The 19,412-nt window shown below is 44.0% G+C and overlaps 1 protein-coding gene across 3 annotated transcripts; it reads left to right on the top strand.

Moving 5' to 3' along the window:
• The first annotated feature begins 1,027 nt into the window (after positions 1-1,027).
• On the top strand, positions 1,028-16,569 carry LOC147026940 (mu-type opioid receptor-like). 3 transcript variants are annotated; one of them, XM_085882848.1, is made up of 3 exons: positions 1,071-1,161; positions 1,647-4,542; positions 11,913-16,569. In XM_085882848.1, exons 2-3 carry the CDS (start codon positions 4,385-4,387, stop codon positions 13,018-13,020), a joined length of 1,266 nt encoding a protein of 421 aa, XP_085738974.1. In that variant the 5' UTR covers positions 1,071-1,161; positions 1,647-4,384; the 3' UTR covers positions 13,021-16,569. The 3 variants fall into 3 exon arrangements, with proteins under 3 accessions (XP_085738976.1, XP_085738974.1, XP_085738977.1); XM_085882851.1 differs by having other exon boundaries at positions 1,083-1,161; positions 4,486-4,542; XM_085882850.1 differs by lacking the exon at positions 1,647-4,542 and having other exon boundaries at positions 1,028-1,161.
• Positions 16,570-19,412: the final 2,843 nt, after the last annotated feature.

Here is a 19,412-nt window from a genome sequence, read left to right as displayed (position 1 = left end):
TACATGATGTCGACTGTTTATTAATTGATTTAACAAACTACTCCATGCAGCACTTCTCTGACTCGGTGTTTCTCTGACAATCCTGTCTCAAGCGCAACAACCACATCTTCATGTCTGCCACTTCACAATGACTAATTGGTTTTTGTTTTTCCAAACATGTGAAATCCAAAATTTCTCTGGTTAAAAAAAAAATTATTGAATTATTTTGTCTACCTGCCTCGACTCTGTCGTCTGACCGTCACCGGCTCTTTCTGGATACATGGCCATCTTCCACTGATATCCTCCTGGTTGAATCCCCACCAAAAAAATCCATGAGGCTCATTGCACACCTCAACTGTCTTGTTCCTCTTTTCTCAGGTTTGTGGAACTGCCCTTGTTAAAAGATAGCTTAACTGCATTCTTTCCTCCCAGGCATAAAAGGAAGAAGTGAAACTCCTTTCCAACTACCAGTGTCAGGATATTTTCTACCCCCATTTGATCTACCTCTCTTACTTGTGGGTTACAACTTGATCAGTCCACCAAGCTTTTCAACATCAAATTTGGCTGCATTTTTGATTTTGGTGTTCCCGAAGCAGTCTCTTGGGCTATTGGGCACAATCCTGGACGGGGTCGCCACTCCGACGCGGGATACTCAAATGGCTCGATCATCCCAGCAAGCTGGTGTTCATTGCACCTACCTCGGTAGGATGACAGACTGAGTCAATCCCACCTGGTGTCAATTCAACAGGCAAGCAGGATTTGAACTCAGGAGCCATTGTCCATTGAGATGGAATCACAGACTCGAGCTGCCCCCAGAAGCTCTTACAGAACTGCGTTTGTACAGAACTAGTGTTCAAGACTTTGGGTACACCATTCTTGGGGCAATTTGATTACAAAAATGACCGAATCCACTGGAATTTGTGCCTCTTGATCAGCAATACATCAACCAACAAGTTGAGCAAGTCAGGGGTACTGAATTGTATCCAGATACCAAAGCAAACCTGACCCGGATTCTTGGATTGGATGTTTTGGTGCGTGGCCTGATTTGTGAGTTTGTTTGGGGCGTGGCCTGATTTGTGAGCCAAATGATTGTTCCAGGAGGCTCTGCACTCCGCGGACACTACCCTCGCCTTGTTGCGCTGTTCGTTCCAATCCACCTGTGGTTTAAGAGGAACTGTCCAGGTAAGGAACTCCGATACTCTTCCACATCTATGTTTGTTTCACCGTCCATTGGATTTCTCTCTTTCCTGTCTCTCTTTGAGAGAGACAGTGTTTAAACGAGTAAAACATGTCATGACTGCTCAACTAAAAGGTTTATAAATGGATTAAAAAAAGGACATAAATCAATTTAAAAAAAACAAAAAAACAATAAAGAGAGAAAGAAAAATGTTAAATCCTTAAATTTACATCTTGTTTTAAAAAAAAAAAAAAGAAACGTTTTCTCATTTTTATTTCAAATATGGTGTTAACCTCGTATGATGGAACAATTATTTGGACATCATTTGGACCTACAGGTTTCATTTACTCATATATATATATATATATATATATATATATATATATATATATATATATATATATATATTCGTGATGAGTGTGTCAATGGCAGTGTGATGTGTCTAGTATGTTGGTGTAGTGGGCAGTGTGCTTGTACATCCCGCTTTCAGCCTTCACCGCTGGCTGGCACCGCTGTTTCACGGCAATGCGGAAAGGAGAGCCGTACATAGCCTCTCCATATGCAAGCCCTGTGCAGCGGCTCTTCACGGCGTCACACATCAACTGGGTTCCTTGCAGCCCCAGGCTAAACTTCAGGGACTCGGAGGTGGCCTGTCCCCCCAGATGTGTGGCATGCAGGACAACCGGCGTGTGGAAATGCCTGGTGCTCACAAAGTAGACCCCCTGCTATGGGTTACTAGCCCCCATGCCTCAGGGGAAGGTTCTTGAGCCATGGCTAGGAGAAGGACACTCTGATGTAACAGCTACAGCTACCCGTCACCACAGCCGTCTTAGCCCGTTGAGCCACTGTGGAGTAACCCTGAATATAAAGAGTGGGATTGGTCTGTGCAAGCTGATTTTCACTATAAAAAAAGACCAAGCGCAGGTGGGAAGACATGCTCCAGGACCTGCAAATCCAGGGTTGGCTTTTTGAGCCACCAACGAGCTTGCCAATAAGTCTTCCCTTGATCTTCATCTGCGAAGAACTGCCATCATCATCATCATCATCATCAAATTGTGTTGTATTTACTGTTTTTTGTTTCCAAATATGAAACAGGTGATTTGTGAATTGGATAAAGTACGCACAAATGATCAATTAGCCGTGTTGATGAAGACTTAGGTCTGATGTTGTGACCCTAGGTTGGTGTTCAACCGTGACTAGTCGTCTTGAATTTTCCAAACAGAGGTAGTTAGTTGAGCTGTTTGAGCTGTTTAATCCGCGTTCAATTCCCGACTCAACGACAAACTATACATCATAGGGAGGGCGTTGCGTCAAGCGTCTCATCCCTCAGATGGATGTTCAGCCCGCCTGCTAGCATTTGCTGTTGTAGATGTTAAAAATCCCACCGTTTCTTTGGAAGAGTCAGCGGGCCATCGCCAGCACCCTAAACTAATTGCAAGTTTCTGCCTGCATAAGCCGGAGTCTTACGTCACACTTAACCAACCAGTTCATGAAAGTCTTGGGACAAGTGGACGAGCCACCGATCCTGACTCAAAAGGGAAATGGTGTCAGGAGGAGGGATCGGAGTAAATTTCATTTCTGTCAAGTCTCATTCCTGGCTCTCCTGGTGGGGTTCAGGTCGTTTTGTCTATCATTTCTGTACTGGCTCCACAAAAACTAACTTCACCCTTTATTTACAAATGGGATTTTTAAAGTTACATCCCATAGTAATTGCTTCAGGAAACAGCAGCTTGCTTCAAACTCCCTGTTGTTGTGTCTTTTTTTTCAGCACATCATACCGGTTTGGCACGTATAAACTCACGAATGTTGTCCATGTTTGTAACATACGTATGAGGATGTATGTATTCATATGTCGTTCATCGGAGTGTTATGGAACTTGAAGTCCACATCCGCTTGTAATTAGCCTGATGTATTCCCGAAGGGACGTGAGAGTTATTCGTGTAATGGGAGTGTGTGTGTGTGTGTGTGTGTGTGTGTGTGTGTGTGTGTGTGTGTGTGTGTGTGTGTGTGTGTGTGTGTGTGTGTGTGTGTGTGTGTGTGTGTGTGTGTGTGTGTGTGTGTGTGTGAGAGTGAGAGAGTCCATACACAGATGCACTTAAGACACACAGATAGTTCATTATTAAATCTACCATAATCTTTATATAATGCTACAAAGACCGTGAATTGTTTTTTTTCTTCTTCTTTACAGGAGCGAGGTTTACGGACGAGTAAAGTAGAACTGACAGTGGGACAAACATCAGGGGAGAGGTAGTTGCCAATTACAGCGCAGAACTTGCGATCTGTGTTTGTGGCACAAGAGAATTAAAAATATGAAATAAAAAAAGATTAAAAGTTCCTGCTATTAAAGGGGAAAAAAAGACAACAAAAAACACAACAACTTGTATTGTACTCTACTTGCAGAGCATCGGTGCTACCGAAGCAGTTTCTTTGTCAGGGGTAATACTCGGTTGTTTGTCCATGCTCTATCCTTCTAAATGCTGAACGTCAAGCAAGGAAGCAGCATGTCCCACTTAATGTAAAGTCTGGAATGGCTCGGCCGGTGTTTGAGCCACCGAGCTCCCAGACTCAGAGCAGATGCCTCTAACCATTACATCAGCAAGTCTGGAAAGGTTCATGGGGGTGATAAATATCATGGGTCTGAATTGGGGAAGAAAAAAAGATTGGCTGTGATTTGAAAGGTCTTTCCATTTTTTATTTTTCCTTCAATCATGAAAGTGGAACAAAGTTGTCTAACTTTACTATAACAAGCGAGGAGTGCGCAGATTATGTACGGCATCTGCGGCCAGAGAAAACATTTTTTCAAGAAAACGTTCGTAGTTTCTCTTCCAAGAATAGGCTCGGCGAGCATTCCTGAGCGAACTTACATGAAGCAGAATTCGACAAGTCGTCTCATTTAAACTTTTATTTGATATATCCATCAGCTGATTTTATACACCTTGAATGAGGATTACGTCCAAGTTAGCCGGACCGTCGCCATCTGAGGGTGCGTTGGCTTCATGGTCTAAGACTCTAGACTGGAATTGATACGTTCATCCGAAGGTACGTATTGTTAAAATATCATGTCACGAACACAGCATTACACGGCGATAACACGAGGTTATGGATTTTGTATTTATCCTCCGGTGAGGGTCTGCATTACTTGTTAAATGCTCTATCTTGTTAATATTAGTAAATTGATGTGCAGGTCAGTATTGATGGTGAAATTTTTTTTGCAACTTCGACTTTGGAATGTTTATTACAGTGAATTGCCTTGCATTTATCTTTACAACTACCTGTGCACAGCTTTGCAGAATGCTTTGTACCTGCCCATCTTCTTTTTGCTTATGCAGCACAAGGGTGCGGGGGAGCATCGTTGGCCGAGGGTGCGGCGTGCCACTGAATGAAATGTATGATACAGGTTAAGGCACGGTCACACCTTGACGTTTTAGCCAGCGATGGCAACGTATTAAAATGTATCTAAAACGCTGGCTTACGTTGAACTTTTGATGTTTTTTTTTAAAGATTCGGACGTATTCATAGCGACTTGGTCTTATGTATAACGCATTGGTAACAGACACAGAACGTTTCGTTGTGTTATAGATTTTTAATATGTTATAGGGCCTTTAACTTTGTCCCATTTCAAGTTATTCACTGGACTTGAACTGCTTAAATTTCAATAAAAACTGGAAAAATGGGGGTGTTCTAAATCTTTAGACCGGTCGTGTACATGTTGGGAACGAGTTTGAGATTCGACAGATTTTTTTATTTTGAGCCTGATTCACGCCCATCCCAAACTCCAATGGGTAACTCCGACTCACCCTCAAGTTACATTTTGAGAGCAAGAACAGTTTGCAGCTTATACTCTCAGACCGCATCGATGATGCACATGTTCAGGCTGGCGGAATGGCCTCGAGGTACGCACACTCACGTCTAAACTGTCAAGCCCAGTTTGAGCCTGACCCATCATAAACATTCATCCTGGTGTTTCAGAGGCTGGGTGGTTCATCAATGTGTGTGTCGTCTCTCGGATGGACGTTGAACTGGGAGCCCCATCTGCCGGAATTTGTTGGTGGACGTTAAATATCCCACGGTGTCCTTCGCAAACACGATGTTAGCTTCCCTGAACAAATTGCTAATTCCTGTCCTAAAGGCCCGGTCACACCTTGACGTTTTAGCCAGCTTATGCCGATTTTTGGAAAATTTGTCTAAAACGCTGGTTCACGTCGAATACGTTATGGGGAAGTTTTGATAACATTGAGAGCACGCTGAAAAACACTCCCATACGCCGTAGTACGCTGGCTTTAAACGTTGAACTTTTGGGTTTTCCTCGAATTTTTTCATGCTTGAAATTTTACGACGTATGCCGGCGTATGACTCACACGTTCCGCTACGCTGGCCATAAGTTGTAAGCACGTTATGCGATCGTTGACACACGTTGAAACACGTTACTTATAAGTTACTCATAAGTCGAAACACGTCGAAGTAATGTTTAGCGTACCCGAAAGTTATTTCTAAACTATGAGTAACGTTTTGTAAGCACGCTACACGAACGTTGTTCACACTTTGCAACACGTTACTTGAAAGTACTACTACTACTACTGCTACCACCACCAACATCGACATCAGTAAATTCTCTCCAACTACTACTACTACTACTACTAATAACATTGACATCACTAAATTCTCTCGAACTACTACTACTACTACTACCAACATCGACATCACTAAATTCTCTCGAACTACTACTACTACTACTAATAACATCGACATCACTAAATTCTCTCGAACTACTTCTGCTACTACTACGACTACTACTACTACTACTAACATTGACAACACTAAATTCTCTCAAAGTACTACTGCTGCCAACATCGACATCACTAAATTCTCTCGAACGACTACTACTATTAACATCAGGTCAGGTATGGGAGCATGTGCCAGAACAGCGCGTCGCTGCATCCACTTTCCGCCGGTACTCCAGGGGCCTCCGTCTGGCCATCCCCCAGGCAGATGCCAGGCCCACCCCCATCTCCTTGAGATGATGGTCAACCTGCTGCAACCACAAGGCACATGGTCGGCCCACTGGTCTCCTCCACTCATGAGACTCCCTCGCTGAGAGAATCTGGTGAGCAGGATCAGAGTCAGGAAAACGAGCCACATGTCCATACAGCCGCAGCTGACGCTCACGGACTATGCAGGTAACAAATCTCATCCGAGTCTCTCTCAGCAACCGCTCGTTGGACACAAAATCCGACCAGCGATAGCCAAGGATTCTTCGAAGAGACCTGGTACCAAAGGAATTAAGTCTCCGTCTCAGATCCTTGGTCAAAGTCCAAGTCTCGCACCCATAGAGCAAGACTGGAAGTACCAAGGACCTGAAGACTCGGACTTTCGTCCTCCCGCACAGGTACCGGCAGCGCCACACCCCATGATCCAGTGAATCCATGACTCCCCAGGCCCGACCCAGACGTCTATTGACCTCCGGCTCACAACCTGCGGAGACATGAATATCACTGCCAAGGTAAGTGAATCTCTCCACGACCTCAACATCCTCACCACAAACAGACACAGACAGGACAGCAGCATCCAAGATGTCACCGAAAGCCTGGATCTTAGTTTTGACCCAAGAAACCCGTAATCCCAGCGGCTCCGACTCCTCATTCAGCACCTCGAGGGCCCCCAAGAGGATGTCTAAAGTCTCCGCAAAGATGACTGCATCATCTGCAAAATCAAGGTCCGAGATCTTGACATTCCCAAACGATGCACCGCAACTTGATCTCTCCGACATCCTCCCAAAAATCCAGTCCATACAAGTGCTGAAAAGTGTGGGGGCAAGTACACATCCCTGACGAACTCCAGTAACAACTGGAAATAAGTCAGAGATGGTACCACCACACTTCACAGCACTCTCAGTACCAGAGTAGAGTTCAGACATCAGATCGATCAGTTTCGGTGGCACCCCACGAAGACCAAGAATCCTCCAGAGGACGTCCCGATTCACTGAATCGAACGCTTTACAGAGATCAACATAGGCTGCAAGCAGCCCCTGCCGAAACTCTCGTCTGCGTTTGGTGAGGACACGAAGTGCAAGGATACGGTCAATCGTTGACCTCTTTGGTGTAAAGCCTAACTGCTCTGGATGGTCGTGCTCAAGCAGATGGTGGCGAACCCTATCAAGAATTATCCGAGCAAAGACCTTGCCCGGCACTGAGAGCAGCGTCACCCCTCGGTAGTTGTTGCAGTCTTGGCGATCACCCTTCCCTTTCCAGAGAGGGACAACAAGGCCCCTCTTCCAGTCAGTTGGGATGATGCCTGTGTTCCAGGCAGAGCACAAAACTGCATGCAACAACACGATGCAGCATTTCCACCAGCCTTGAGAAGTTCGGCATGGATGCCACAGATCCCTGGAGCTTTGCCCCGTTTCAACTGGTTCACCGCAGCCCGTGTTTCCACAAGCGAAGGTGGACCACAGTTGATTCGAGGGTCAGCAACAGAGATTGTAACACCCTTGACGTCCAACTCGACAGCTGGGGGATCAGCCTGGTACAACCGCTCGAAGTAACTGGCCCAGCGGGCCTTCACTTCAGACTCTGTCAAGAGCCTACCACTCTGCTCGAACTGCAGTGCTCCGAGGGATGGGCTTGGATGAACGTAATGCGCGAATTCCCCTGTAAGCGGGACGAGAATCACCTGTCCACAGGTGATGCTCTACCCTCTCACAGATTCCTCGCACATAGGCCTCCTTGTCCACCCTCAGTGCACGTACAGTTTTACGCCTCAGCTCCCTGAACAGCTCAGCTCTGCCATTCAGCCTGGCCCTGCGACTCTGGTCAATGGTATCCAGTGTCCCTTGAGAGACAAAATTCTTCTTTGCCCTGCGGTGAGCTCCAAGGCATCCACCGGCAACATCAAGGACGGTGGTCTTGAAGGTGCTCCACAACTCTTCAGGACCCCCCAAAGCACCCAGACCCCCCAAGTGTCCACTCAGCCTGTTCACAAACTCCTCAGCCACTCTCTCATCCCTGAGCTTGGAAACATCCAGCCTAGGCTGGGATGGTACCATTCTCCAGGATTGAAGGTGCAGCTTTAGAGTTGCTACAACAAGCCTGTGGTCAGTATTGAGGAACTGAGCACTCCGGTAGACCCTGCAGTTCTGGATCATCCTCCAACGACCGTCAATGAGGACATGGTCAATCTCCTTTGCCACACCGCCAGCGTTGGAATACCAAGTCCAGCGATGAGCTTGTGGGCGCTGAAACCATGAACCAGCCACCCTAAGTCCATGACTTCTTGCAAAGTCAAGGAACTTAGTGCTATTCTGGTTCATAGTTCCTGACCCATGGGGACCAACACATGTCTCATAACCATCCCTATCAGTTCCAGTCGATGCATTGAAATCCCCCAAGATTAGAAGTGTATCTCGTCTGGGGCACTGATCAACCACAGACTCGAGTGTGGCGTAGAATGCATCCTTCACGGTGAGATCACTCGCCTCAGTCGGAGCATAAACAGAGACCAGGGAAATGACACCTAAGGAGTGACGAATCCTTAATCTCATAATACGCTCGTTGACCGGTGTTACCTCAATTATCATTGGGGTCAGCTTATTGGACACAGCTACAGCAACTCCTTGGGTATGGTAACCATCAGAGCGACCAGACCAATAGTAGGTGTAACCACCCACCATTATCTCGCCGCAATCCGGTCTCCGAACCTCAGAGAGAGCTGCAATCCCGATGTCCAAACGCTTGAGCTCAGATGATAACAGACAGGTGATCATCCTCTCTTAGGGATAGGACATTCCAGGCACCCACCCGAAGGGACCGCCTCAGGTTAACCCAAGGAGACCGCCGTCTGGTGGACGACACCTCAGCACCACTCCGACACACTCTCCCGCAATCTGACCCAGGGATGTTACCCCGTGGTTTCCCTCCTATCAAAGATTGGGGGTCCCGAAGGCTTTGCCCCAATCCCATCATCCGGTGAGCTGCCCTGCGAAGGGAAGCTGCACAGGAGGTACTCCCACGGAGTGGGTTTTCAGATTTTTTTGCGTTTTTACGTTTTGCGGAATGAAGGGTTTGACGGTGGCCGGAGTGCAAATCCTGCCACCAACCTCCTAATAAGAAGTGACCCAACTGCAGGAGGACGTCCGCAGACACAGTTGGGCACTAGATATGGATGGCCGTTGGCTCACAAGGAGCTCCTCCGCCCTTTGACAGGTTTTGTTTTTAATCCTGCTGGGTGTCCATATCCAAACACCCTCCTCACCAGAAAACCTGGTGGGGGAGACGGTTTCGTCGCCGACAACCCGACCATGGAACAGGTTAGTACAGGTTTACATGGTACCTGTAGCAGGTCACAGATCGAACCTGACCTGACAAAATTTAATATTATTAACATCGACATTACTAAATTCTCCCGAACTACTACTACTACTAATAACATCGACGTCACTAAATTCTCTCGAACTACTTCTGCTACTACTACTGCTACTGCTACTACTAATACTACTAACATTGACAACACTAAATTCTCTCGAACTACTACTACTACTATTAACATCGACATCACTAAATTCTCTCGAACTACTTCTGCTACTACTAATACTACTAACATTGACATCACTAAATTCTCTCGAACTACTACTGCTACTACTACTGCTACTACTAATACTACTACTACTAACATTGACAACACTATTATCTCTCGAACTACTATTACTACTACTACTACTGCTACTGCTACTGCCACTGCTACTGACATTGACATCTACTCAACATGGAGTCTGGAACACTGACGGGTTCCTCTTGTGAAGCCCATTTGTATATACCAAGTCCCCTAAACGCTGCCAATACGCCATTATACGGTAGCTGTAAGTTAGAAACACGTTCAGTAAGTTCTGTGATCGTCCTGTCTGTACCTGTTTGTGGTGAGGATGTTGAGGTCGTGGAGAGATTCACTTACCTTGGCAGTGATGTTCATGTCTCTGCTGGCTGTGAGTCAGAGGTCAATGGATTCTGGGTCTGACCTGGGGAGTCATGGATTCATTGGATCACGGGGTGTGGCGCTGCCGGTACCTGTGCAGGAGGAGGAAAGTCCGAGTCTTCAAGCCCTTGGTGATTCCAGTCTTGCTCTATGGATGTGAGACTTGGACTCTGACCAGGGATCTGAGATGGAGACTTAATTTCTTTGGTACCAGGTCTCTTCAGAGAATCCTTGGCTATCACTGGTCGGCCTTTGTGTCCAACGAGCGGTTGTTGAGAGAGTCTCAAATGAGATTTGTTACCTGCATAGTCCGTGAGCATCAGTTGTGGTTGTATGGATATGTGGCTCGCTTTCCTGATGCTGATCCTGCTCACCAGATTCTCTCAGCGAGGGAGTCTCATGAGTGGAGGAGGCCAATGGGCCGACCACGTGCCTTGTGGTTGCAGCAGGTTGACCGGCATCTCAAGGAGATGGGGATGGGCCAGGCATCTGCCTTGGGGATGGCCAAACGGAGGTCCCTGGAGTACCGGTGGAAAGTGGACGCAGTGACTTGCTGTTCTGGCACATGCTCCCATGCCTGACCTGACCTGCTAAGATGGTAAAATAAGAAAGAGGCTTGCCTGTGCCATGAAGCACCACCAGTGGACTACTGAAAACTGTAAGGTCTTATGGACCGATTAATCAAAATTAGAAATCTTTGGTTCATCTCGCAGGGTTTTTGTACGCCGTTGAGTAAGCGAAACGATGGTTCCTCAGTGTGTGACACCAACTGTCAAACATGGAGGAGGAAGCGTGATGATCTGGGGCTCTTTTGCTGGATCCAGAGTCGGCGACTTGCACAGTGACTGGCACCCTGAAACAGAAGGGCGACCACAGCATTTTGCAGCGCCATGCAATACCCTCTGGTCTATGCCTAGTTAGTCGGGGGTTTATCATTCAGCAAGATAACGACCCAAAACATACCTCCAGGCTGTGTCAGAACTACCTGAGAAGAAAGGAACAAAACGGTAGGCTTCAAATCATGGAATGGCCAACACAGTCTCCAGACTTAAACCCCATCGAGCTGGTTTGGGATGAACTGGACAGAAGGGTGAAAGCAAAGCAACCTACAAGTGAAACACATTTGTGGGAACTTCTGCAACAGTGTTGGGAAGAACTTTCCGAACAATATTTGATTTCCATTGTCGAAAGAATGCCACGAGTATGTTCGGCTGTTACATCTGCAAAAGGTGGCTACTTTGATGAGTCAAAATTTTAGATTAAATTTTGTTCAACAAAATGATTCCATGATTTGTTTTTTTTAATCTGTAATTGTTTATTTGTTCTCTGCTTTAATTTCAGAGGACATTGAAACATTAAACTGCTTAAATTTCAATAAAAACTGGAAAAATAGGGGTGTTCTAAAACTTTTGACCGGTTGTGTATTTGGCAATCAAATCGCTGTTGAGTAAAATGTTTGGTTTTGGTTTTGGTTCACTTTGATTGTATGTCGATAAATTCCATGCAAGGATGCCCCTGACGGTGTCCTGCGATACTTTTCTCATGAGATCTGATGAGAAACTCATGAAGCCAATTCTATTATAAGCACTGAAGTGATACTTGCAAGGAAAGTTCAATTTCATTCAGGGAGTTTAGCTTAAATATTACGCACGGTGTTCACAACTGTTATCATACGAACACTTCTTATATATGGTCACAAGAAGATTTGGTTGTGAACATATTAGTTGCAGACAATGCTGGATATTTTGATTAATCCAAAAAATGCTTTGTTTTCTTTGTTGCTAAATTGCAGTTGTCAGCAGAGGTTCTACAGCTCGGAGGGTTCCTGCATTCACCAAGACCAGGGCACGATGGGGATCCTGCAAGACGATTGCTCGAGATTCAACTCAACGTTATCAGGCTCCCTGACAGAAAAAAATGGAACGTCACATATACTTTCAGGAAATGCAACGGCAGCCCTGTACCTCTTCATCGTTTGTATTGGCGTTCCAGCAAATCTACTTGTGTTGGTCGTGTGTCTTCTCAAGCCATTCAAATCCAATGTGACCTCGGTCTACATTGGAAACCTGGCGGGTGCCGATGTTCTCCTGCTCTCCATCTTACCGTTCTTTGCTTTGGAAAAACTTTGGAGTTCCTGGATATTTGGAAGATCGTGGTGCAAATTCTGTTCTTTCGTGACCATGCACAGTTTCTACACCAGCGTGTTCTCCCTTGCCGCACTGAGCGTCGATCGCTACATCGCCGTGGTCTGGCCAATTTCGGCTCCTCGTTGGCGAACGATTACCCGCGCACGGATTGTGGCCGTCGCTCTTTGGTTGTTTGCAGCTTTTCCATCCATCCCCCCTCACATTTTGGAAGTCGATGAGTATCGTCATTCGAATAATCGTGGACAATCAACTTGTTCTCCAGATTTGTTCGGCAGAGAAAAATTGGCAGTTTATTCCTTTGTAAAAAGCATCCTTGGTTTTATCCTGCCAGTTCTGTTCATCGGCATCATATCATCGATGATCGTATACAAACTGATGCACCAACGGCGCAAGGTACCGACTCGGACCTCAGTCCCAAGGTATCGTCGGTCACTGTATTTATTGATAACAGTAGTTGTTGTATTTGTAATATGCTGGATGCCCTTCCACTTACTAGCAATTATTCATAGCGTATGCGATCATTTTTGTTTTCTTCCACTCTCCGCGTGCGGCAGAATCTTTTTGCGAAACCGAGAACTTGCCACATTTCTGGCATACAGCAACAGCTGCATTAATCCGATCCTGTACGCGTTTGTCGGTCCTAATTTCCGTAAAAGTTTGAACCGTTTGTTGCGGCGATCCTGTTCTTGTCTGTTGACCGGAAAGAATTGTCAAAAAGTTAATATCACAGCAATTAAATGCTTTCATTCCTGAGCAACAAAATATGATCATTAGGGGCATTGACTGTCTTCGAAGCACAGACTCGACTTAAAGTTCCAGGAAGTTGGTTTCAGGGTTTTCGAATAGGAATCTAAGGCAGATGGCTGAACGTTCTTGCATTTTTAACAGATGTTCATCCACTTCAAGCTGTTTATTTATTGAACCTCCTTGCGCGTCTTAAATGGTTACTTTTGATGTGAGAATGTTTTCGGTTTACGCTCGTTTCTTTGTTCGAACCGTTCAATGAATGTTGGAAGTTTTGTCCTTTTTTTTTTTTTACTCTTCCCAATTTAGTGTCCATTGTAATTTGCTCTGAGAACAAAACGAGTCAACCACCAAGTATTGGATTATTGGAATCTCGCCTCTCTATAATAACTTATTTCAACAGGCCGCCACACCGCACAGCCTCGAATACACATCTAGTGCTTTCTCAGTTAACACAGCACTGGGTGATGTTGCACGTCCTGTCCTGCCACAGCCATTGCTAACGCCAAAATGCTCAAACTTTAGTAGGTAGTTGTCCAGTTTGTCTTTTCCCTCAACAAAGCCAAGGAGCTTTATTCACATTCTCCGGATAAGTACTTATCTGAGCACTTCGTAGTTAAATTCCAAACCTTTTTGCCTTCTTTTCAGCCTATAATATTATGCCCCCCCTCCCCCCGCCACCCTCTCAAGGTCCCACTACCCATCCATTTCCTCTCCAGGGCACACTGTTCTCTTGCTGGAGCTTGATGTTCAGGCACAAACTGTACAGCACTTCCTTTCCTTTGAAGCCAAGCTTGCTTCCAATGTCCAAAAACTTCTCCATCCTCAACTCGGCGCACAATTCCACGACAGAATGACGATAAGCACTTTCACAAATCACAAATGCTCATAACGGAGCAGTTTTCTGTAACCTTCACTTTCTCAAGTGGTTATTGCTTTCACCACCTTCTGTGGGCAGTCTCGCTGACATGACACTACAGCACAGTAATCAGAGCAAACAGATTATAGGGAGCAGTGTGCGGCTACCACCCACCACCGCTGAGTAGTGTGGACCAACAATGGTCCATTTGTAGGTGGCTACACTTGCCTTTCGCCCTTTCTTTCACAAGTACTCCAGCCTGACGTACAAGTACTCCAACATGGCAATTCCACTAAAATGAGCCGAACTTCCCAGAAGCTTAGAATCTGTCATCGATTAACAGAAGAATGTTGGAAGATCTCCATCGCAGTCTTTCCAAAGTTGCAGAGAATAGATGTGAGACGTTTATTAATAAGCTTGAACATCATGTTTTAGTTGTCAGACTTCTGCTCATCTTTCTCTTAAATGAGAGGGTTGTAACATCAATATTTCTGTCAACTACAAGATTAAATGTTAACTTAGTATGAATGCATCAGCAATTAAGTAATTATGTTTCAGCCACTTGAAGGGGTTCAGTTTCTTGAAATTCTAGGCCTAACTATGAGCCATGACCTCTCATGGCCTGTCCATTTCGCAAGGGCTGGCCTCCAAACCCAGGCACAGGCTGGCCATCCTCCATTGCTCCAGGTTTTCTGTTGTATGTTCGGAAACACTCAGTCTATAAGGTTTTTGTCCGTAGCTTAAATGAGTGCTGCCCTCGACTACGAGTTGGAGTTATTTTACCCCCATACTCTCTATCCTCTTTTCTTGTTTGCTCATTCCCTTGCTTACTGTGTACAAGAGTTGCCACACTTTCCTACTGTCAGTTCACACCTTCCGTCACCTTGCTTTTCCATGAGCCTCGATCTTTGAGACAACAAAACCAAAAATATACCAGAACGGCACTTGGTCGAGCGCATACCTCTGCCAGGCTGAACAGTTTACGTTTTGTATCCCATTGATAGGCCAGACCTGGATCCAAATCTTAACCAAAATCGAATCGGCTTGTCGTTGTCACCTACCCAACTCATCCACCAAGTTTTGCCACAATCCGTCCACAATGTTTTTTTGAGATATCGTGCTATACATCGTTTTTGGCCCAAACTCTGGTGAATAATCATCTAAAGAATTATACAATCAGGATCTTCACCAAAATCGAATCAATTCGTCCTTGTCACACATCTAACCTGTCCACCAAGTTTCATCTGTATCTGTCTATAACCTTTTGAGATATCATGGTCACAAGCAGACAAACAAACAGAGAAACAGGGGTGAATGCAGAACTTCCGTTCACCTTTGGTGGCGGAGATAATAAGGATTAAAGAGGTTTTTTTCTGGAAACCTAGATTATGATTTAAAAAGGGAATCTTGGTGGATACATCACAATAGAAGAATAAGTATGCTGTACTTTCCTCCATGCTTCAAGTCAGGTCTAAAGTGGATCTTGGATGCAATTGGTGGAAAGATGTGCAAATATGAATTAGGGTCACATTTTGTTTAAAGTATAAGAGATATGTCGAGAGAAATCGGCCTGAACTTTTTGTTGACAATTAGGTGGTGTACTCATCATCGAGAGAATATAAGCAGAAAATCTGGGCTGTACATTGAAGCTGGTTGTTATTGGAAGGGATCTTTTTTTAAAGAACAGATGGAGATGTGAGTTTAGAAAAGGTGCTTTTAAGGAGTAACTGATCAAATACAAATCACCTGTTGAGGTTCACCAAAGACTTTCCCACGTTTCTGGTGGTGGTGTCATGTCATGTGATGAAATTTTCCATTAACTTGATGTCATGCAAAATATTTGCCTTTTTTTGCTGACTCGTGCACAGTGCATGGTCATATGTATGCCTCCTTTTAGTTGGTACTAGACGACCCGTGAACCCGTTGGGTTCCCGTTGTGACAGCGGGTTGATGAAAAAATAATTTCAAAAAAATAAAAGACATAGCTCCAGTGATCTATTCCGCTGAGGTTGTTTTCATTGATCAAATTCTCCCGAAGAATACTTGGCTGAATCGGGAATTGGTTTTTTAATATTTTTTTTTCGTTGCCCGATTTTAACGAAACTTGATACTGCACACCGCATGAGAATTGTGAGTAAGGTGGCACTAAAAATTTTGCGCTATCGTGTACCGTTTTGGCTGTATTTCGGGTACATACATACATACATACATACATAAAAGATGAGAGTTTTAGTAATATATAGATGATGTCGAGACCACTGGTGTGTTCAAGTGCAGATACATTTGCATGCAATGGAATTATGCTTTAATGTGAAAATATACAATATATTTGCATTGGAATTTGAATCTGTTCACAAAGTGTTGGCTTTTTACAGAATGTAATTGATCAGTTTCAAATGCATTTGCTATCTTCCAAATACATTTAAATAGTTTTACGAGTTAACTATCGACAAGCACAATTAATGAGATAGTAATTAATAATTAATTCTGAAAGTAATTTCAGAGTGAATAGATTACTTTATCCTGAGAGGGCAAAGCCGTCTGACAGCAACTTTAAAGTTTATTAAGTGTAACTAGTTTGGTGTCATCTGTAAAAATAAACAAAGCAATGAACAATGTGGAAATGATTTGTGCATGTACGTCTTTATATTCATTTTGTTCTGTGCTTTAATAAACAATTTACAAGATGAAACTTACAACCATGGATTGTGTATGTCTGTTTGGATAAATCTATCTTGCATGCATTACAAAATTGCATCAGAAGTATTTTCATTTGAATGTAAAATATACAAATGTGTTTACATTTGTATTTGGATGCAACTGAAATGCGTGCATTTTTTTGGATACAAACTTGATGGCTTTTATGAAAGAAGTTAAAAAATAAAACATCACAGAGCCTGAATGTGTGGAAGATAAACCTACATGTACTTACCAAGGTAAAAAGAAAGAAAGAAAAAACTCGAAAGTTTATAGAACATGATACCTGTGTTTAAGTATATACAGTACTGTTGACCCCACTATTCGCAGATTCGCTATTCATGGACCCCACATATTCGCGGTTTATAAAATGCGACCTGCTTCGACATTCCTGGACTTGTGCTTCACATATTCATGGTTTTTTTTTTTCACAGGCATATTCGTGGTTTTTCATGGGCCTCACCAAAGTATTAGTGGTTTTTCACGGGATTTTTGATTGTCCCTCATAAATCACGAACCGCTGGGAACCTATCCCCTCTTTTTCCATTGAAACAATGTCCCGTTATTCGTATATTCGCCATTCGTGGCATTTTCCTGGAACATATACCCCGCGAATAGCGAGGTCTGACGGCACTTCATTTTAAATAAAATAATGATTTTGAAGATCGTTTTAAAAATCCAGAAGTTGAGTGCTACTTACTGATGCAGTTTGATACACCACCCTTATACACTGGAATAAGACCACGATGAGTTGCAGCTTTAGATGGAAGCTTAATTGATCACCATAGAACGCAGCGTCAATCAGCGTTGTACATAGCCATATAGGCAGCGTCTTCATCACCACGATACTGTACCTTCTCACATACCACGCTCTCATGCTACATAGCAATATACAGTAAACCCTCAAATATCACGGGAATATCACGCCATTTTTCACGCCATATCACGGGAATGGGGATATCACGCCATTTTTCCTTTTATATTTCCACAATGGTGGGAAAGAAGACGCCTGGGCAACATTTATTTGCAAATGTTTAATTCAAATATCATCGGATATATATATATATATATATATATATATATATATATATATATATATATATATATATATATATATATGTATGTATATATATATATGTATATATATATATATATATATATATATATATATATATGTATATATATATATGTATATATGTATATATATATGTATATATATATATATATATATGTATATATATATATATATATATATATATATATATGTATATATATATATATATATATATATATATATATATATATATATATATATATATATATATATATATATATATATATATATATATGTATATATATATATATATGTATATATATATATATATATGTATATATATATATATATGTATATATATATATATATATATATATATATGTATATATGTATATATATGTATATATGTATATATATATATATATATATGTATATATATATATATATATATATATATATATATATATATATATATATATATATATATATATATATATATACGAATTCGTGCCCGCCGGCGTGTGATCTGCCGCTTTCCACTAATAGTAGCAGCTCGCCCACCAGACGGACAATTCAGTCATGACCTTCCGGAGCAACGCCGGAACCCTGTCACGGGTGGGTCTTCAACCCCACCACGGCCTAGCCAATTTTCTACCCACACAGGATAGGGTCAATTGCCGAATCTCGATATACCTAAGTACCCGCGCGGATAGCTAACCGGGAGACCGTACCTCGGTGCAGGTCGGCTTGGGACACGAACTGCTTAAGCGGTCCGTTCGGTTCTGCAGTGATAACCGAGCGGGTATTTTTGCCCAACCTCGCCGGATCCGATTCTATTTCCTGGGTATTTAAAACCCTACTAATTATTCCGCGATGCAAGATGGCATTTCAATGTGGGGAAAGGAGGATGCGACAAACGGGGTACATTTGAACAAAGCACATTTATTTTACACATACACATATACAGTCAATCATGCAGGCAAGCAAAAGCAAGGGAAGCACTACGACCGAATATGGTTATTATTAATGTACAGTCACTTAACAGTTTTTACTTGTCAGACTCGGCGCCACAAGATTCACTCAAAAGAAAAGGAAAAGGCCACTCTCATAGACAAGAGTGGCAGACAGGGTCCGTGGATCTTTATATTGCGTGAGCCTTGGTTGACCGAATGAGCCCACGAGACCGATGCGGGTTACCTGCACCCTCGTGGTGCGACGATGGGCAGGTCGCGACGTCTGTTTCCCACGACCACTAGGACAGCCGCGCCTGATTGTGGCCTTGCGACGATGGGCAGGTCGCGACGTCTGTTTCCCACGGCCGCTAGGACAGCCGCGCCTGATTGCGGCCTTGCCAAAGCGAGGTGATCCGGGCCCCGGCCGGCAACACTGTTTGAGAGGAACGAACGGGTCTTTTAGTGCTCTGTCAGAGTTGATGCTCCATAAGAGTTGATGCTCTATAAGAGTCGAATGCTCTAAGAACCCGTCCGTTCCTCAGCGATGCGCGAACTGCGCCGAGGTCCGATCACCTCGGACTGCCTTGGTGCTGGCAAGCTCTCCCCAGCTGTGGTCTCCACGCAGCTCCTTGGCTTTCCCCGACTGACTCTCTCCAGACTTCAGGCTCCACTCGGCTCTCCGACCCCTCCAGACTGCCGTGAAGCTCCGTTCTGCTCGCCCTTATATAGGGCCGGGGAGACGAGATTTGGCCTTTGCTCTCTGACCACTGACCTCTGACCTCTGCCCGGAAAGCCGACGTGGTAGAGATCACCGGCCCTCTGGATCCGATTCTCTGAG

Source organism: Eptatretus burgeri, chromosome 5 (genome assembly GCF_056783735.1).
Source record: "Eptatretus burgeri isolate ZD-2024b chromosome 5, Ebu_testis_v1, whole genome shotgun sequence".
Classification (NCBI taxonomy): Eukaryota; Metazoa; Chordata; class Myxini; order Myxiniformes; family Myxinidae; genus Eptatretus; species Eptatretus burgeri.
This window is presented reverse-complemented; position numbering and strand designations above follow the sequence as displayed.